Source organism: Jaculus jaculus, chromosome 15, assembly GCF_020740685.1.
Source record: "Jaculus jaculus isolate mJacJac1 chromosome 15, mJacJac1.mat.Y.cur, whole genome shotgun sequence".
In the NCBI taxonomy this organism is placed as follows: Eukaryota; Metazoa; Chordata; class Mammalia; order Rodentia; family Dipodidae; genus Jaculus; species Jaculus jaculus.
In genome coordinates this window covers 4,179,916-4,201,563 of record NC_059116.1, presented here as the reverse complement: position 1 = coordinate 4,201,563, position 21,648 = coordinate 4,179,916, and the positions used below count along the sequence as shown (strand labels likewise).

The 21,648-nt window shown below is 45.1% G+C and overlaps 1 protein-coding gene across 3 annotated transcripts in view; it reads right to left on the bottom strand.

Moving 5' to 3' along the window:
- Positions 1 to 310: 310 nt before the first annotated feature.
- Positions 311 to 21,648, bottom strand: part of Malt1 (MALT1 paracaspase) — a 57,706-nt gene continuing 36,368 nt past the window's right edge. For 2 of the 3 annotated variants that reach the window (XM_045135053.1, XM_045135054.1), the window contains 7 exons: positions 17,106 to 17,283; positions 16,213 to 16,287; positions 15,531 to 15,658; positions 11,752 to 11,901; positions 9,012 to 9,169; positions 5,791 to 5,916; positions 311 to 3,817 (listed from right to left, as the gene is read on the bottom strand). In XM_045135053.1, coding sequence (XP_044990988.1) covers positions 3,377 to 3,817; positions 5,791 to 5,916; positions 9,012 to 9,169; positions 11,752 to 11,901; positions 15,531 to 15,658; positions 16,213 to 16,287; positions 17,106 to 17,283 — 1,256 coding nt within the window. In that variant the 3' untranslated portion in view covers positions 311 to 3,376. Of the gene's footprint in view, positions 3,834 to 5,790; positions 5,917 to 9,011; positions 9,170 to 11,751; positions 11,902 to 15,530; positions 15,659 to 16,212; positions 16,288 to 17,105; positions 17,284 to 21,648 lie in introns of all 3 variants that reach the window. The other variant, XM_045135055.1, reaches the window with a different exon arrangement.

Sequence of the window (21,648 nt, the reverse complement as noted above, 5' to 3'; positions counted from 1 at the left end):
ATTCACTACGTAGTCTCAGGAGGCCTTGAACTCATGGTGATCCTCCTACCTCTGCCTCCCGAATGCTAGGATTAAAGGCGTGCACCACCATGCCTAGCTAATGTTGGTATCTTTGAAAAAAGTTGGAACACAGGCTGGAGAGATGGCTTAGTGGTTAAGGACTCAAGTTCGATCCTCCAGGTCCCATGTAAACCAGATACGAGAGCACAAGGTCGCACATGTGCACAACATGGTGCATGCATCTGGAGTTAGATTATTGTTGCTGGAGGCCCTGCATGCCAATTCTCACTGATTAAAAAAAGTTGGAACATTTTTTTGAAACAGGATCTTGCTTTGTAGCCCAGGCTGGCCTCAAATTCATGGCAACCCTCACCTCAGCCTTCTAAATGCCAGGATTATAGGTGTGAGCCACCATACCTAACAAGTTGGTACTTTACAGTAAAGATTTTTTTGAATACTATCAAGTCTAGAAAGTACTGTTAGCCCTCTGATGTCATACAGGGAAGTGCTACATTCAAGTCACACTGTCCATGAGAAGTGAAGCCCAGAGCAGTACCAGACTCAGCAGTAAAGCCAAAGTTGTGTCTGATGTTGAAGTGGTTTTAGTACTGTCCAGCTGGGAAGATAAGACACATGTTTACACATGCTCATGTTCTGGGTATATTTTGTCAATATGTGAAATATGTCATGTAGGTGAGGTTGCAAAAAATTAAGTAATATACTTTAGTTAGGCCTAGATAAAATGCACAGTATCAAACTGAATTCAAATTCATTGTTAATTTGAAAAACAGACCATGAATTCACAAAGGAATGCACAAATTCTGAGTTGAGGGGCTGGGGAGGTGGCTCAGTGGGTAAAAGCAATTGCTATGCAAACGTGACTAGAGGTCAGATCCCCAGAGTTCACATAAAACACACAGTAGTGAACGTCTATGATCCCAGCTCTCCTACACCAAGATGGGAGGTGGAGACAGAAGAATTATGGTTTGTAAGTATTGTTTATTTGAGAGAGAGAAGCAGAGATAGAGAATGGGCATGCCAGGGCCTCTGGCCACTGCAAATGAGCTCCAGACACATGTGCCAACTTCTGCATCTGGTTTACGTGAGTCCTGGGGAATCGAACGTCCTTTGGCTTTGCAGGCAAGTTCCTTAACTGCTAAGCCATCTCTTGCCTGAGACAGGAGAATTCTGAGGTTGTGCAGCAGTGAACACGGGTGGAAGGTGAGGACTGATACCCTAAGTTGCCTCTGACCTCCACATGCACGGGCCACAGGCACATGCGTGAACACACACCAAGATAAAAAAATTCCAATTGATCCATAAATTCTGATGACTGACCATCAACTGATGACAGTAAATGACCAGCAGGAGGTTCAAATAGGAAATAACTTGTAATTAACCCACCTAAGAAAAACTCATAAAAGTAAAAAACACCCACCATTTTATCTTTGTATAAAATTTGTGCACATATTAGTTATCTAAGCTCTCATCATGTGAGTTTCCTGAACTTTACATCAAAAAACTTGCAGACCTTACTGGAGGCCCGGTTGCTTCATGTGCAGGTGACGGCACTGAGGTCACAGATGCAGTTGGTGGGAAAGCGACTCCAGCACCTCACCGTCAAGTCCGTGAAATAAAATCTCATTCAGGGTGCACAGGGAAGACGCCTTGGTCAGTGTCTTGAGGTTAGCCAGCCTTGCCTCTGCAGCAGATCCCACTTGATCACAGCACGCCATCGCTGGGTGGGCGACTCGGCTGCCGAGCGCTCTCTGAAGGGCCGGGTGACTTCTGTGCCTGTGTGCACAGTGTATTGGTCTGCAGCGTCATGACGGTGTCTTTGGTTTTAAGGGACACTAGGAAGTGGCTTTTAGAGCTGATGGTTATAATCAAATTGGTATAATTTAGCAGTGAAGCCATCTGGCTGTGGGATCTTCTTTGTGGGACTTTTGGTTTTTCGAGGTGGGGTCTCACTCTAGCCCAGGCTGACCTGGAATTCACTTTGTAGTTCCAGGCTGCCCTTGAACTCACAGCATTATCCTACCTTTGTGTGCACCATCATGTCCAGCTTTAATTCAATCTTTTTATGAGCAGTTCCCTGATATCCCGTTGGCTTTAAACCTGCTTATAAGGAAAAACCAAAAATGGTAAGGACATTATCTACTGAGGCCACTGTCAGCAAGTGAGACTGCTCAGAAGACCGAGCTGGGCAGCTGCCCACTGTCCAGCCTAATTTGTTCCTGGCCCCTGAGGGTTTAACACACATCTTCAGCCCCATGTGGTTCATGAAAGTCAGAACATCATCAGGTTTACATGACTTCCTATCACCTGAAGCTCCGTAACCACAGCGTACAGGTCAGCATCTACTCTCAAAGGGTTACACACGCGTGTACATATTTCTCTCTTCCTGCCTATCTTTCATCTAAATACTACCTGTCTGAGACCTTGTCAGGAAGGCAGTGTACAGTAGAAAAATCCCAGAATACAAATCTAGAATTCTTATTTTCTGGTTTTAGCTCCAACTTAAGACAAGATGGCTCCATCTCTTCCTTCCACTGATGAAACTAGTTCTTACACCTGACGACCAAGATGGTTCTTCTTGGTGTTAAAAATAAAGTAACATTGGGGGTTAGTGGTTCACACCTTTAATCCCAGCACTCTGGAGACAGAGGTAGGAGGACCACTGTGAGTTTGAGGTCACCCTGAGACTACACAGTGAATTCCAGGTCAGCCTGGGCTAAAGCAAGATCCTACCTTGACCAACAAAATATAGTAACATGTTTTAAAACAGGTTTAAAAATTATAAACATTTGCACGTGCATGCGTGCGTATGTGTATGGGTGTGAAGGGGTTCTTGCTGCTGCAAATAAATGTCAGATGCTTGGGCCACTTTTTGCATATGGCTTTTGTGGGTGGCTTGGGAATTGCATCTAAGCCTGTAAGCATACGCCTTTAACTGCTGAGCCATCTTTCCCACTCCTCAAATATTTTTTACAACAATGTATTTTACTGCTATTACTTCTGTGTGGTCAAAATAAAAAACACATTTATTATACACACACACCCCATTTTCCCCCAGTGCTAGGGAACAAGCCCACGGTCTCCTACAAAGTAGGTGAGTGTTCTAGCACTGATCTTTCTCCTTAGCCTTGCCTCATGGTTCATCTTACAGAAAAGTCAGCCAATTCAATCTTTTCAGAGACAAAGAGCGGGCGGGGCCTGCTAGGAAAATAATGCTAGCCCAACATCTCATCATCCCGAGCCTGCTAGGGAAACAGTTGTCACAATTTCCTTTTTATATACACAAATTTATCTTTTTACAGTGCCTCACTTTATGTAAGTGCTGACTCCTGTGAGGCAACCAATAATTATGCTGATGTCACTTTTCAGAAACCCCGAGCCTGTCAGAAAAACTGAAGGGCACTTCATCCGTCGTCTCCACGGGCCCGCTGCTTCTACCAAACCGACAAGAGGACCGGTGGGGCGGGCAGCTTGACGTAAACGCGTTCGGAGTCCGGCTGCAGGGACACCTTTCTGATGGCACAACAGTGTCCAAATTCCCAAGCTGGGAATGATAAACAGCACGAAGTGAGTCCTGCGATGAATGAAAATGTCCCGCTCCTGCCGAGGTGGCTGTAGAGCTGTGGTAAGTCCCATCAGGCACGAGACAGGCCTGAAAGCGCATCTTCCTGCCCAAGCCTCGGTGCATGTCTAGCTTGGCAATGAGAGGCTTGCCGACATTCACTTCCTGCTTCTCCTCCACAGGCTCTTCTAGCCCCAAGTACTGATAGGACAGGCACACCGTGAAGGTCAGCTGCTCCTACAAAGGAAAAGACCTTTAACATTTCAATCAGCTGTGAAAGCCCATCGATCTTCAAAGAGGCCCTCCTCCCAGTGACAGGTCCACGCAGCCCTTTCCCAGAGCCCCTCATCCTCATCTCCCTGAACACAAGCCAGGACAGGCTGTGGCCACGTCCTTCCTTCACTCAGTCCTGTAGTTTAACAGAGCTCTAGTTCTTATAGCGGAAAAGTGGTCAAAACCACAGACATGTCCTATAATATTCCTGAGGAAGAAGAAAAGGTCCTTTCCAAGCAGCATGGCTTTGGAAAGTCTTCATACCACCACCAAAGTTTAAGCAGTTTTCTTTTTTTAAATAAAAGCTAGTAACCTAGGTGTGGTGGTATGCACCTTTAATTGCAGCACTCAGGAGGCAAAAGTAAGATCACCGTGAGTTTGATGCCAGCCTGAGACTACATAGTGAATTATAGATCAGCCTTGGACAGAGTGAGATCCTACCTGGAACCCCCCCCCCCCCCAAAAAAAAAGCTAAAGCTGTTAGCTGAATCATAGCATCTCTGAGAGACTAGGTGGACTGGCTCTGAACAACTTACAGCAGGTGGGTGTCTGCTGTTCCCATGCCAAGCGCCCATTCCATTTTCTGAATGTTTGGCTGCATTCTAGCCATACAATTATGAAATAATCTAAAAAAATTTTTTTTTTTGAGGTAGGGTCTCGCTGTTGCCCAGGCTACCTGGAATTCACTATGTAGTCTTAGGGTGGCCTCAAACTCATGGTGATCCTCTTACCTCTGCCTTCCAAGTGCTGGGATTAAAGGCGTGTACCACCATGCCCAGCCAAAAAAAAAAAAAAAAAAGTTTTTGAGGGAGAGCAGAGAGAGAGAGAGAAAAAAAGAATGGGCCTACTAGGGCCTCTAGCCACTGTAAACGAACTCCAGATGCATGTACTACCTTCTGCATCTGGCACTACGTGGTTACTGGGGAATTTAACTTGGGTCCTTGGGCTTTGCAGGCAAGTGCCTTAATCACTGAGCCATCTCTCCAGTCCTTTTATTCCCCCCGCTTTTTTTTGTTTGTTTGTTTTTAGAGGGAGGGTCTCATTCTAGCCCAGGCTGACCTGGAATTCACTATATAATCTCAGGGTGGCCTTGAACTCATGGTGATCCTCCTACCTCTGCCTCTTGAGTGCTGGGATTAAAAGTATGTGCCACTACACCTGGCCCTTTTCCTTCAATTTTTAAAAATTTATTAATTTATTTGCAAGCAGAGAGAGAAGAGGGAAGGAGAGGAGAGGAGAGGAAGAGAGAAAGGAGAAGAGAAAGGGAGAGGAGAGGATAGAGACAGAATGGGTGTGCCAGGACCTGTAGCCACTGCAAACGAACTCCAGATGCATGCACCACCTTGTACATCTGGCTTATGTGGGTCCTGGGGAATCGAACCTGGGTCCTTTGGCATTGCAGCCATACGCCTTAACTACTAAGCCATCTCTCCAGCCCCTTCCTTCAATTTTTTAAGGATATGTTTTTGTTAGCAGGCTTAGCCATGTAGTTACTTATTTGTAAGTCAACTATAACTTGCTGTATGTTTTGTGAGGATGTCACCGAACAAGGAAGTCATTATTTGAAATAACAAGATATTTAAAAGTTGATATGCTCTATGTCCCTAACTTCTCAAAAGTGTAGAGGGCAAAAGTCATTCATTAGGCCACTATCAGGGGCAGATTTGAAAGCAAATAGGGGCACTGAGCAGACCTACTGAAGATGGGTGTCACTCAGTGAGGCGTCAGCAGGGAGCGAGGCTGATGTTCTAGATGGTTCTCTACCTTCCCTCTAACACTCGAGGAGGCGTGCTCCAGGCACTGTGTCACTCAGTGAGGCGTCAGCAGGGAGTGAGGCTGATGTTTAGATGGTTCTCTACCTTCCCTCTAACACTTGAGGAGGTGTGCTCCAGGCACTGTCACTCAGTGAGGTGTCGTCAGCATAGAGTGTGGCTCACCTTCAGCTTCTGGAGGGAGCTGAGTCTGGTGCACAGGCAGTGCTCAGGAAGCTCCTTGGATACCAAGTAACTGCAAGTTTCTTCAGGACTCCTTTTATTGGCATGTTTTGGATCAATATCAAGGTCCTACAAGATATGATTATCAATAATGAATCAGTGGAAATCATGACATTGTCTACAACTTCAAGCATTTAAATTTTTAAAATTTTATTTATTTTCTAGCAGAGAGAGAGAGAATGGGCACATCAGGGCCTCCAGCTGCTGCAAACAAACTCCAGATGTATTGCTACTTTGTGCATCTGGCTTTATGTGAGTACTGTAGAACAGAACTCAGGTCATTAGGCTTGCAGGCAAGAGCCTTAAGCACTGAGCCATCTCCCCAGCCAGACATAAAGCATTTTACAGGTGTTGCTCTCTCAAGACTTTTGCTTGAGTGGGCAATCACCTAAGCAGGACTATAGACACATTACCCACAACCCACGTAAGCAAAATGCACGGGGGTGGGTGGTGGTGGTGGTGGTGGGCGCATGCATCTGGAGTTTGTTTGCAGTGGCTGGAGGCCCTGGCATGCCCACTCTGTCTTTTTCTCTGCCTCATTCTCTCTCTCAAATAAATAAATAAAAAAAATAAAAAAAATTATGTTTAAAATGGGAAGTTATCTCTGATAGTTTCCTTTCAAACTATGCCTTAAAACATCTGCTTGGTTCCTGTTTGGTGGAGTCCAGTCTTGCTGGGCGCTGGGTTCCTTCTCTCCTCTGCGTCTCATGGTGAAGCACTGAGGAAAGGATGAGCAGGTTCCGCAGGCCAGTCCCTGAAGGACAGGAAGCAACATGCTCCCCACAGGGAGGCCCACGGCTCTGCGCTGCCCCGCCTGGGGAGGCCTGCCCTGGACAGCGGAGCTGAGACTGGGGAGGTTGTTCCTGTGTCAGTCAGAGGCTCTCATATGAAGCTCTGTCCTCCAGGAAGCCTCCACAGTAGTAACAGTGACAGTCCACATTTCTCTTAGTCCTTGCTTATTTCTTAATTTGTCACATAAGAGGGCAAATATTGGTTTCTTTAAACCAATGCAAAATAAGCATCAGAATTAAAGATTTGGAAAGAACAGACCTATATTTCTATCCAATAAACTGCCATAATCTGGCAAGTAATATTTTTTGTTATGTTATAGAATATTAAACATATTTAAATATATTAAATTACTCTAATATATGAAAGTATATTATGTATACTATACATATGATTGTTACATAAAGCACTGTTATATAAAGTAACCTGGCTTGGACATAAAGCTTTTATTTATATATTTAAAGATTTTTTTAAATTTATTTTTTTGCTTTTAGAGGTAGGATCTCACTCTAGCCCATGCTGACCTGGAATTCATTCTGTAGTCTCAGGGTAGCCTTGAACTCACAGCAATCCTCCTACCTCTGCCTCCCGAGTGCTATAAAGATTTTATTTTTATTCATTTATTAGAGAGAGAGAGAGAGAGAAAGAAAATGGGCACACCAGAGCCTCTAGCCACTGCAAACACACTCCAGATGCATGTGCCACCAAATGCATCTGGCTTACCTGGAGAAATGAACTTGGGTCCTTAGGCTTCGCAGGCATAACTGACTGCTAAGCCATCTCTCCAGCCCCTTATTTTATTTTTTGTTTTTTTGAGGTAGGGTTTCACTCTAGTCCAGGCTGACCTGGAATTCACTATGTAATCTCAGGGTAGTTTCGAACTCACAGTGGTCCTCCTACCTCTGCCTCCCAAGTGCTGGGATTAAAGGCGTGTGCCACCACGCCCGGCTCCCTTATTTTTTTTAGGAGCTTTTAAAACAAAATTATTCTTGAAATATGTATAGCATATTTTATTCTTTCATATTTGATATCCTAGAGCATGAGAAATTAAAGATGTCTTTCCTGAGTGAATTTAAAAAAAATATTAATTTAAGCTAGGTGTGGTGGCACACGCTTTTAATCCCAGCACTTGGGAGGCAGAGGTAGAATTTCTGTGGGTTTGAGGCCAGCTGGAGACTACATGGTGAATTCCAGGTCAGCCTGGGCTAGAGTGAGACTCCACCTCAGTAAAAAGATTAAAATATTAATTAACACAAGTGGGAGTGTTTACACGTGGGTATACCATGGTCTCTTGTAATTGTAAATGAACATCAGATGCTAGCATTCCTTTTTTTTTTTTTTTTAAACTTCTTTCTTTCTTTCTTTATTTGAGAGTAACAGACAGAGATAGAGGCAGAGAGAGAACGGGCGCACCAGGGCCTCCAGCCATTGCAGACAAACTTCAGATGCATGTGCCCCTTTGTGCATCTGGCTTACATGGGTCCTGGGGAAACAAGACTCGAACTGTGGTCCTTAGGCTTCACAGGCAAGCGTTTAACCACTAAGCCATCTCTCCAGCCCCCTAGCATCCCTTTTTGTGTTCAGCTTACATGTGTGGTTTGGGAATTGAACCCGAACTAGCAGGCTTTGCAAGCAAGCACTCCCTAGCTCTCCCTTCCTGTATGAATTTTAGACATTTATATTATGATCAGTGTTGACACAAACATACATACTCATAAAATTATATATTTCTAGCTGGGCGTGGTGGCGCACGCCTTTAATCTCAGCACTAGGGAGGCAGAGGTAGGAGGATTGCCGTGAGTTCAAGGCCACCCTGAGACTCCATAGTGAATTCCAGGTCAGCCTGGGCTAGAGTGAGACCCTACCTCGAAAAACCAAAAAAAAAAAAAAAATATATATATATATATATATCTTAGCATTAACTTTTTTTACTTTTTACTTTTTTTTTTCCCCCAAGGTAGGGTCTCACTCTAGCCCAGGCTGACCTGGAATTCACTATGTAATCTCAGGGTGGCCTCTAACTCACGGCGGTCCTCCTGCCTCTGCCTCTGGAGTGCTGGGATTAAAGGTGTGTGCTACCATACCTGGCAACTTTTTCATTTTTAAAGGTTTATTTAGATGACTTCTTTCCTTTTGTTAGGTTAGGGCCTCACACATGTAAGCAAGCACCCCAGCACTGAGCTAGCTCCTCATCTTCAGTTTGGTCTTCAGTCAGAGAGTACAGAACATATCACTGTATTTTATCTATTTAGTATTTTATTTGTTTGAGTGAGAGAATATGAATGGGTGTGCCAGGGCCTGCTGCTGTGGCACATGAACCCAGATGCATGCACCACCTTGTGCATCACTGTATTTTAAATACAAGACAGACTTACAAGCGGGAAATCAGTCACATAGGCGTCACACATGGTCATCTCAGGCGGCTTGTGCACTATGCGTGTGTAGATGATCATGACGTTGGAGAACTCCGCCGCAAAACCTAGCTGAATCTGGACACCACACTGGAACTTAAGGCTCATACTTTCGGGAAGCTCTGGAAATCAATAGCAAGAGCAATGTATTAAAGTTGCTTAAAAAGAATTTAATAAGTTTTCAAAACATTTTAAAAGTTTACTGTAACATTCAATATAAGCACGAGCAAACACATATCTAAACACCATATCTACTACTCTTACTATGCCAAAGGTCAAAAAAGCAGATCTCATTATTGCCTATTTCACTGAAGTTCTTTGAATAAACAGAAAATATCCTATATAGGGCAGAATATGGTTAAGATTATTTGCTAAAAATATTTCTTAACTATTATTGCTAAAACATATATACAAAATTAGGAAAATGTCATTCTGCTGACCAAGCAATCAAGTCTCTCATTAGTACAGGTTATCTGTCTGCACACATAATTTTTCTGACTGGTAACCAGAAGTATACATGTTTTTTTCTGATGCCTCAATCTTCACGTCAAAATCTTTTCATTTTCTATGGTTCTAGGATAAAGAGCAGGGCCTTTCATCTTCTATATGCTTGCATCTGACAATTTAAAAAAATTTTTTTTGTTTATTTATTTGAGAGCAACAGAGAGGGAGGGAGAGTGAATGGGCGCGCCAGGGCCTCCAGCCACTGCAGATGAACTCCAGGTGTGTGTGCTCCTTTGTGCATCTGGCTAATGTTGGTCCTGGGGAATTGAGCCTTGAACCAGTGTCCTTAGGCTTCACAGGCAAGCGCTTAACTGCTAAGCCATCTCTGCAGCCCTCTGACAAATTTGTAATAAAGTAGATTGTTACCAACTGGTTACATGACAATTTCTTAACTTTAATGTTCTGCTACTCCTAAATAATCACAGTATTGCTAGGGCTTAATATTTTTCTCAGTCAGCATTTCATATGTTTAATGCATTAGGTCTGTTGGACATAGCTACTTGATGGTTATCCTTACATATGGGACATGCTGTTTTATTGACATGGAATATAAATGCAGTAGTTTATAACGTGTGTGTGTGTGTTTGGGTTTTTGAGATAGGGTTTCACTGGACCCAGGGTGACCCGGAACTTACTCTGTAGTCTCAGGCTGCCTTGAACTCACAGTAATCCTCCTACCTCTGCCTCCTGAGTGCTAGGACTAAAGGGGTGTGCCACCACACCAGGCGTTTATAACATTTCTAAAACAGAATATTACTTAAGATATCTCCTCCTCCCCTCAGGATTATACCTCAGGTTGGCCTGGAATGCCAAATATAGTCTAGGCTAATCTCAAGCTTCCAATCCTCTTGCCTCAGCTTCCCAAGTGCTAGAATTCCAGGGTTACACCACTATCTATTAGCTTAATTTTGCTTTACAAAAAATTTATTTCACTGTCTTCTTTACTTTGTGGTCTGGGAATCCAACCCAGGGCCTCATATTTGCTAATATATGCTAGGCAAATGTCCCATCTCAGAGCTACATACTCCTCCAGCCCTTAATGCTGATCTTTAGAGTTGTCATTTTAGTCTTGTTTATATTTTGTGTGTGTGTGTGTGTGTGAAAGACAATTTCAATTATTTTACACTTATCTGGAATGCTATGATAATATATTTGTAGTACTTTACCTTTTAATGTATTCTAGCCTGTTAATTGACAAAAAATGTACCTTAGAGCACTAAGAATTATGCAAGGAACGATATTCAGGGCTGCCGGGGCTATGGCTCAGCTGGCAGCATGCTGCCCTGTCCCGCATAAGCCCTGGGGTTGATCTCAAGACCTGCGTGAACTGGGCGTGGTGATGCACGCAGGGGGACCCGACGTGCAAAGTCATCCTCAACCACACAGTGCGTCTGAGGCCAGCTTGGATTACAAGATATCTTGCTTTAGAAAACAAAGCCCAAATCTTAATTTCAGTCAATAATCTAAACTTTTTTTTCTCATTAAATCATGTGAACTTGTCACAAGGTAATTAAGGCACAGGCATAATTTCCTCTTTATTTCTTCTGCATCCCCTCCCCCACTGATGGAATGAAAGGCAGCAATATTCATGAGCCACGCAGGTCTTCACAGAGCTCTTAGTCTCAACAACACTATGCAGCAGGGCTATTTCTTACTGACTTTATAGAAAATACACAGTGGTTTACAGAACCACGTTATAGAAAACAAGTTTAGGCCAAGATAGAACACAGATGTCTGACTTGATAGCTGCACATGTCGCCAGCTACAATGTAGTTGAGAAGCTAAAATACTGCATAAATACAAACTTACTTATTTTAAAAGCAGGAGAATTAAACACGATCTTTTGAATTTTATTAATGGAGTTACAGGCCTTTTTGGGCCACGTAGTGAGACCATGTATGACCCACCCCCGAAATTATTACTTTACTAACAGTTGCATAAATCAGTATACAATAAGTGAATTTGCTTCCTGGCCTTTTTTTTTTTTTTTTTTTTTTTTGCGACAGCATCTTGCTATGTACCCAGACTGGCCACAGACTTGTGAACCTCCTGCCCTGGCCTCCTAAGTGCTGGGATTCTAAGCATGTACCATTATGCCTAACTAAAAGTTTCCACTATAAATTTGGGAATAAGACTGTTTAGTCAGAAGAAAAGAACCACTTTATATTAAAAGATCTCACAAGAACAGTTTTTCCCATACCATGCGCTTTGGCCCACTGCAGATTGCGCACCAGAGACTCCGCAGAGCATGCCGTACCCTGAATTGGATCCGTAAGTGCTCTCTTCTCAGACAGACTACTCCGGATCTCCAGGGCCTGCTTGCCCTTGGTGAGGTGACATTTACCCATATCTAACAGACAGAAAGGTAAACACAGATTTTAAGAGCAATTCTTTTTTTTTTTTTTAAATTTTTTTTTTTCTGATTTATTTATTTATTTGAGACAGAGAGAGGGAGAGAGAGAGAGGTAGGGTGAGAATGGGCACACCAGGACCTCTAGCCACTGCAAACGAACTCCAGATACATGCCATCTGTGCTTACGTGGGACCTGGAGAATCGAACTAGGGCCCTTAGGCTTTGCAGGCAAGCGCCTTAACCGCTAAGCCATCTCTCCAGCCCTTAAGAGCAATTCTTTTGTTGTGTTTAAGACACTCAGGTCAAGCACTCCATAGTAAGTGAGAGTACAGTGTCAAGGCTCTCTGTTATCAAGTATTTACTGAGCACCTCCCACGTGCCAAGCACAGCTCCCAGCACTAAGGACGCAGCTTCAGGAAAATGCTGACCAATTCTAAAGACCCAAAAGCATGTGGATGTTCTTGTTTTTGAGACAGGCTGTCACATAGTCCAGGTTGGCCTCAAAGTTACCATATAGCTGAGGCTGGCCTCCTACCTCCACCTCACAGGTGCTGACATCACATGCATGTACCACCATGTCCAACACAACACACTCTTTATTTTTAAGTTCTTTTATTTGTTTGGGGGGCAGATAGGGACAGAATGGGTACTCCAGGGCCTCTGTGTGCCACCCTGTGCACCTGGCTTCCGTGGGTACTGGGGGATTGCACCTGGGTGCTTAGTCTTCGTACGCAAGTGTCTTAACCGCTAAGCCCTCTCTCCAGTATAACATGCTCCTTTTCTAAAAGAGAAGCCATGGTAATTTTATAATTCTACATCTGGGGATCCAGTAAGAGAGGATGGCATTGTGATCAAATTACATTATGGACATATGTGAAAATTGTCAATAAAACAGTTAAACAAAGACACAGTGCTAGACCTCTACGGTCATGTCCTAGGTACAAAAGTGACCATGTTCAATAGGAAAATACTGGGTTTACCTTCTTCCCAGCAGTCTCAATATTCCTATAGTGCTAGTTCTCTAATCTTTCTTTCTAATTGTGGCAGACGCTGCTCTTTTTTTCTTTTACTTTTTGAAAGAGAGTGAGAGCAAGCGAGCACTGGTGCACCAGGGCCTCAGCCACTGGAATCGAACACCAGACACTTGCGCCACCTAGTGGGCATGTGCAACCTTGTGCTTGCCTCACCTTTGTGCATCTGGCTTACACGGGATCTGGAGAGTTGAACATGGGTCCTTAGGCTTCACAGGTGCATACCTTAGCCACTAAACCATCTCTATAGCCCAGAAGCTGTTCTTAAACAAGCAGACTGGGCAGCAGGAAGCAACAAGCTCAGAGTTATGCAGCTAAGTCAGCAGGGAAAGACAAAGAACAAAATGGAAGGAATATTGCTGAACGTTGTATCAAAAATTGTTTTTACACAAATGATCATAAATGTTGGCGGGGATGTGGAAAAAGAGGAACCCTTCTACACTGCTGGTGGGAATGCAATCTGATCCAGCCATTGTGGAAATCAGTGTGGAGGTTCCTAAAACAGCTAAAGATTGACCTACCATATGACCCAGCTATAGCACTCCTAGGCATATATCCAAAGGACTCATCTTATTTCCTTAGAAATACGTACTCAACCATGTTTATTGCTGCTCAATTTATAATAGCTGGGAAATGGAACCAGCCTAGATGTCCCTCAACTGATGAGTGGATAATGAAGATGTGGTACATTTATACAATGGAGTTCTACTCAGCGGTAAAGAAAAATGAAGTTATGAAATTTGCAGAAAAATGGATGGACCTGGAAAGGATTATACTAAGTGAGGTAACTCAGGCCCAGAAAGCCAAGCGCAACATGTTCTCTCTCATATGTGGATACTAGCTACAGATGACTGGGCTTCTGTGTGAGAATGAAAATACTTAGTAGCAGAGGCCAGTAAGTTAAAAAGGAGACATAAAGGGAAGAGAAAGGAAGGGAGGAGGGTACTTAATAGGTTGAAATTGTATATATGTAAGTACAATTATTGTGATGGGGAGGTAATATGATGGAGAATGGAAATTCAAAGGGGAAAGTGTGGGGGGTGGGGAGGGAGGGAATTACCATGGGATTTTTTTTTATAATCATGGAAAATGCTAATAAAAATTTTAAAAATTAAAAAAAATTGTTTTTACAGGGCCTGGGCAGATGGCTCAATGGCTAGGGTGCTTGCTCCACAAACCTGACAACTAGATCCACATTCTGGATCCCTTGCACCCAACTAAAGTTAGGAACAAGCAGCACAGGTGTCTGCAATCCCAACACGCCTCTCAGCACTGGGAAGTAGCCAGGAGCAACCTTCAGGCCAGACAGCTTGGCCTTTGCAGGGGCAAAACAAGAGACCTTGTCTCAAGCAAGATGGAAGGAGAGAGGACCGACACCCGTGGTGGTTCTCTGACCTCAACACACGTGCGTTGTGCACACATACGCAGAACTGTTTTTGCTTTTTCGAGGTAGGGTCTCTCACTGGCCCAGGCTGGCCTGGAATCCACTATAATCACACAGTGCCCTCCAACTCACGGCGGTCCTCCTACTTCTACCTCCCGAGTGCTGGGATTAAAGGCATGTGCCACCACACCCGGCTTGCACAAAATTGTTTTTATAAAAGAAAAACCAATTTCAGGGCTAGAGGGATGGCTCAGCAGTTAGAAATTCTTGCTTGAAAAGCCTGATGGCCTGGGTTCAATTCCCCAGTGCCCATGTAAAACTAGACACACAAGGTAGTGCATGCATCTAGAGTTCATGTGCAATGGCAAGAGTCTTGGTGTGTCTATCTCTCTCCTTCTCAAATAAATACATAAAATTATTTTAAATAAATAAAAAACCAACTACTACTTAGGCTAGAGTGATGGCTCAGTGGTTAAGGCGCTTGTCTGCAAAACCTAATGACTCTGGTTCGATTCCTCAGTATCCACATAAAGCTAGATGCACAAAGTGGCACATGTGTCTAGAGTTTGCTTGCAATGGATAGATATCCTGGTGAACCCATATTCTTTTTTTTTTTTTTAAGTATTTGTATATTTATTTATTTTGAGGGAAAGAGGCAGACAGAATGGGTATGCCAGGGCCTCCAGCTGCTGCAAACAAACTCTAGACGCATGCTTCACATTGTCTCTGGCTTACATGGGTCCTGGGGAATCGAACCTGGGTCCTTTGGCTTTGCTGCTTTAAATGCTAAGCCATTTTCAGCCCTACACATATTTTTCTCCTTTTCTTTCCTCCCTCCCTTCCTTTCTCTCTCTCCTTCCCTTCCCTTCCCTGCCCTCCCTTCTTCCTTTCATTGGTTTTTCAAGGTAGAGATTCACTCTAGCCCAGGCTGACCTGAAATTCACTTTGTAGTCTCAGGGTGGCCTCGAACTCACAGAAATCCTACCTTGGCCTCCCAAATTCTGGGATTAAAGGCATGTGCCACCACACCCAGCCTCTCTCTTTTTTCTGTCTCTGCCTGTTTGCACATCAATCAATCAATCAAAACAAATGCTAATTCCAAGCCCATTCAGTGCAATAAGAACAAAGCAAGCACTTAACAGGGAGTTCCGAGTGTGTCTGCTTCCTCGCTCCCTCCTTTCCAAGTGGGTTATTCTTTTTTAAAATTTTACCTTCTGCAACTTCATCTAGTAACACAGTAATTTTCTTGTCTTCTAATAATCTGTCTTTTAAAAATTTCATGAAAATTCCATTGGCCAATCCAGAATGCTGGATTTCAAAAGCTTCTGCTCCTTGACACCTTAAAGACATGAGAAAGAAGTGAAGTGAGGCAGACACAGAGAATGGACAAAACTGAACACACAGAAGACAAAGGCAGAACGGTGGTCACTACAGCTGGGAGGCTGCGGGGGAAGAGACAGACGCTGGCCAAAGGGCGAAATGCTTGTTAGGCAGGAGGAGTAAGTAAGGTGACAGATGCGCTCATCAGTCTTATGCAACTCTTCCATGTGGTGTGTACTGCAGTACTCCGAGCCTTACAGACATATACACTTAGACTCTGTCACTACCTGATCAGAAGAAGCTAAAAATGAGAAAAAAATTAAAAAATCAAACACTTGCTAGTGGGTGTTCATACCTACCAACAAGCTTCCTCATCTCTGCCCTTTGAGTGCCCCCAACTCAAATGTTAGTCTGCAAGCAGAAGCCAAATACTCAGGTGCTAGGTGCTAAGGTAGAAGACTGACTATCACCCATGAAGATGGGAAACGTAAGACTACGTGTCTGCGGACAAACCCTGACTGCTGTGTCCAATCTGCAGTAAAGCAAAGGCGTGTAAGTATGAGGTTTTCTTACGTGGCGTATCCAAACACAATGTTGGCTGTGACTTTCAGTGCATCCAAGATTGGAATGGTGTCATCATAGTCATTTCTGCTCATAGGTTGGGGAAGGAGAGAAGGATAGTTAAACAGCTTCAAAGGAAATCACGAAAACATACTACTACTTTAATATACATAATTTAAAATTAGATTCAAAAATCTTTTAGTCAGGTACATATTTACCAGAAGTAATTCAGTCTCCTCATAAATTACGACGACAGCTGGGATTAAAGACGTGTGCCACCACGCACAGCTTCAATTTTTTTTAAAGTTTTTTTTTTTTTTCAAGGTAGGGTCTCTCTCTAGCTCAGGCTGACCTGGAATTTACTCTATAGTCTCAGGGTGGCCTTGAACTCATGGTGATCCTCCTACCTCTGCCTCCCAAGTGCTGGGATTAAGGGTGTGTGCCACCACGCCCAATGATTTACATCTTTTGAGCTCCCACAGGGGTACTGCCAGTTTATGGTTGCTGGGGGAGTCATGTTCTTCAGGGACTTGGATTTAATTCCAACAATTACTAAATGAGAATAGGAAGTTTGTGCAAGATTAGGTCTATCATCATCTGACAGGGATGGATGGGGAAGGGTTCAAGAGCTCCCTCCCACAGGGACGCTGGCAGTTTATGGTCGCTAGGAGAGCCACATTCTTCAGGACCTTGGCTTTAGCCCCGTAGGTGCCCATGCTTTAGTAACTCACTCCCCACCCATGCTCATGCGAGCCCCCTAGCGAGACTCGGGGGTCACCCCGAGAAAAAATAAAAGACACAGACTAGGAGGTGGATGAGTTGGCACAAAGCAGGGGTTAGTGGGAGTAGAAGGGGACAAGAGAGGTGCATGGCATCAAAACAAACACAAGTATTAACAACTGTACCTTTTCCTGCACATATCCAGCAGGAACACGTTGAGCCCTGTCTCCTTCTCCTGCATGAGCTTCAGGATGCTCTGCACACACAGGCAGTTTTCAGACCTGTACGGATTCGGGGCATCAACAGGAACCATGAAGCTGTTCCCAAAGTTTTCGTAGCCGTGCCCTGCATAGTACAGTAACCCTGGGGAGAAAGAAGACCTAAATGTCCTCTGGACATAAAGATGGCACACTTAAACAACCTGTTTCCTTCAGGCTGGTGGAAGTATATTTAAGAAACACCCAATTACTAACAGTCAATTTGATTTGAATTTTAAATTGTTTTGGCGATAGTCTTCATTAAAGTTCTGTCTTTAAAACAATGTCAGGATGGTATCTGACATGTATAAATTCAGAATCATATTTTCATTTAACAGTATCCTATGGAATGCGATGTCATCTCATGGTACAGGAAAGGCAGCTAAGAACACTCCTCTGTGAGGCAGACATCTCCTACCTAGGTGGGGCAGTCTGGCATTTGTCCATGTTCTCCTGACTGAGAGTCCCTGATAAATGGACATTGCACAGATGAACGCACACAGCAAACACAATTCACGACGCCCGACACCATCCCTAGCGGGTCAAAGCACTCTAAGGTACCATTTCCAGTTTACTAGGAGGCTGCCACAGAAAGACAACAAGTGTCAGTAAAGATAAAGTGGGAAAACCACCTGGTGTGAGAGCTGAAAGAGTCTAGCAGCTCCTCAGGAAGTTCAACACAGAACGACCATGCGCAGCGTTGATCCCACTGCTGGGTGCACACAAGAGGCCTGAGAGCTGTGTGGCATCATTCGTAATGCACCGAAGGGGAAAACAACCCACACACGCAACTGCTGGCGAGCAGACGAACAAGCCATGGGCACTAGCAATGGGGCTGTATGCAGCCCTCAAGTCCGTCGTTCTGATACATGCTCCAGTGTGGATGAATTTCAAGAGTGCAGCTAAAGAAGCCAGACATAAAAGGTTACATGTTCTTAAGAAAAAGTCAACAAATTAGAACAAACAAAAGGTTCCACGCTACACGAATGGCCCCGTTCATATGAAGTGCGCACAGTGAGCAAGCTCACAGACAGAAGGCAACTCTGTGGAGCCAAGGGCAGAGAGGAATGCACACGGACCTGACCCGTGCGCAGTTATGACTTAGGCACAACTCCAGCAGTGTCCTGGTCCACCGAACTACACACTGTAAGAGCACACTTCACACTCCAGCCTTTCTAGAGCAAAACAAGCTCCACGACTTTGCTGAAGTGATACTGAGTCACAGCCTCAGCTAGTTACTCTTCTATCTTGGGGCCTTGAATTTAGACTCCGGGGAATGTTTTATGGGCTGGGGCATGCTCTCTACGACACGCCTTGAACACTGCAGCACCACTTTCTGACACGTGTGCCTGGGTTCTGATAGACAATGCTCGTGTAGACATTAACACTCATTTGTGTAACATGTTCCAGGTTTTTAAAGCTCTTGTATATATATGTATAATCTAGTTTTAATCAATATAGCAGAATTTACAAAGGATGAATTTACATTCATCCATCTCTATATATGTATTCTCTGAGACAGTCTCATTTTGTAGACCACGCTGGCTTCAAACTTGCAGCAATCCCCCTTTCTCAGCTCCTCAAGTTCTAAGATTACAGTACGAGCCACCATGCCTGGCTTTATTTTATGCCCCTACTTTATAGATGAGAAAACGTAATGGTGACTCAGTCACATAGTTGAGGTGTTTCCATTAAAAGACTGCAATCTTCCTCACAGTTCTTTTTTAAAATATATTTACTTATTTATTTGAGAGCGAGAAAGAGGCAGGGGGGGTGGTGGAGAAAGAATGAATATGGGCATGCCAGAGGCTCCAGCCACTGCAAACAAACTCCAGATGCATGTGCCTCCTTATATATCTGGCTTATGTGGGTCCTGGAGGATTGAACCTCAGTCCTTTGGCTTTGCAGGCAAACGCCTTAACCACTAAGCCATCTCTCCATTAACCCCCCTTCTTAAAGATACTTTATTTATTTGAGAGAAAGAGGCGGGGGGGGGGGAGGGAGGGAAGGAGGGGGAGGGAGGGAGAGAGAGAGAGAGAATGGGTGCACCAGGGCCTCTAGCCACTGCAAACGAATTCCAGACATATGCGATCCCGTGTGCAGCTGGCTTACGTTGGGTTTGGGGAATCGAACTGGGGTCCTTAAGCTTTGCAGGCAAATGACTTAAACACTAAACCATCTTTCCAGCCCCACGTTCTTTATCCCCTATTATCTTCCCCATGATGTTAACCCATTGCTACCTGGACTATGGACACAAAAGGAACTTGTAAACACTAAGCACCAGCATCAAGGCACAGGGAGCCCTTTTGCAAAGGATCTGACTTTCAGAAGAAGTCATGCCATCTTAACAAGTGGTATTACTTAGACAGCCACCAGAAACACAACACAACAAAACAAAATGCCTATAGCTAGGAAGGTCATAAGCCCTGAGGGAAACTACTACTGTTGTCGGGCTAAACAGATGCATAAGCCCACCATACTGCCTACTACTTATGTTTATGCCATGTATTAATGCTACTCTCTTTTTTTTTGGAGTCAAGTCCAACAGACTGGCCATTCATTTATTTTTATATTTTTGAGGTAGAATCTCACTCTAGCCTAGGCTACCCTGGAATTCAGTATGTAATCTCAGGGTGGCCTTGAACTCACAGTTATCCTACCTCTGCCTCCCGAGTACTGGGATTAAAGGTGTGCACTGCCATGCCTGGCTAGCCCCATCCCCCTTTATTAAATGTGAGAGTGGGGAGGGGTGTGGGGGAAGAGAGAGAGACTGTATAGAAGGGCCTCCAGCCACTGTCATCGATCTCCAGATGCTTGTGCCACCTGTGAGCACGTATGGCCTTGTGTACCTGCGTCACCTGTGAGCACGTATGACCTTGTGTCCTTGCGTCACCTGTGAGCGCGTATGGCCTTGTGTACCTGCGTCACCTGTGAGCACGTATGGCCTTGTGTACCTGCGTCACCTGTGAGCGCGTATGACCTTGTGTCCTTGCGTCACCTGTGAGCACGTATGGCCTTGTGTACCTGCGTCACCTGTGAGCGCGTATGACCTTGTGTACCTGCGTCACCTGTGAGCACGTATGGCCTTGTGTACTTGCAATGGCCTTGTGTACTTGCGTCACCTGTGAGCGCGTATGGCCTTGTGTACCTGCGTCACCTGTGAGCACGTATGGCCTTGTGTACCTAAGTCACCTGTGAGCGCGTATGACCTTGTGTACCTGCGTCACCTGTGAGCACGTATGGCCTTGTGTACTTGCAATGGCCTTGTGTACTTGCGTCACCTGTGAGCGCGTATGGCCTTGTGTACCTGCGTCACCTGTGAGCGCGTATGGCCTTGTGTACTTGCGTCACCTGTGAGCGCATATGGCCTTGTGTACGTGCGTCACCTGTGAGCGCGTATAGCCTTGTGTACCTGCGTCACCTGTGAGCGCGTATGGCCTTGTGTATTTGCGTCACCTGTGAGCGCGTATGGCCTTGTGTACCTGCGTCACCTGTGAGCGCGTATGACCTTGTGTACCTGCGTCACCTGTGAGCACGTATGGCCTTGTGTACTTGCAATGGCCTTGTGTACTTGCGTCACCTGTGAGCGCGTATGACCTTGTGTCCTTGCGTCACCTGTGAGCACGTATGGCCTTGTGTACTTGCAATGGCCTTGTGTACTTGCGTCACCTGTGAGCGCGTATGGCCTTGTGTCCTTGCGTCACCTGTGAGCACGTATGGCCTTGTGTACTTGCAATGGCCTTGTGTACTTGCGTCACCTGTGAGCACGTATGACCTTGTGTACGTGCGTCACCTGTGAGCGCGTATGGCCTTGTGTACCTGCGTCACCTGTGAGCGCGTATGGCCTTGTGTACCTGCGTCACCTGTGAGCGCGTATGGCCTTGTGTACCTGCGTCACCTGTGAGCGCGTATGGCCTTGTGTACCTGCGTCACCTGTGAGCGCGTATGGCCTTGTGTACCTGCGTCACCTGTGAGCGCGTATGGCCTTGTGTACCTGCGTCACCTGTGAGCGCGTATGGCCTTGTGTACCTGCGTCACCTGTGAGCGCGTATGGCCTTGTGTACCTGCGTCACCTGTGAGCGCGTATGGCCTTGTGTACCTGCGTCACCTGTGAGCGCGTATGGCCTTGTGTACCTGCGTCACCTGTGAGCACGGTGTACCTGCGTCACCTGTGAGCGCGTATGGCCTTGTGTACCTGCGTCACCTGTGAGCGCGTATGGCCTTGTGTACCTGCGTCACCTGTGAGCACGGTGTACCTGCGTCACCTGTGAGCGCGTATGGCCTTGTGTACCTGCGTCACCTGTGAGCGCGTATAGCCTTGTGTACCTGCGTCACCTGTGAGCGCGTATGACCTTGTGTCCTTGCGTCACCTGTGAGCACGTATGGCCTTGTGTACTTGCAATGGCCTTGTGTACTTGCGTCACCTGTGAGCACGTATGACCTTGTGTACGTGCGTCACCTGTGAGCGCGT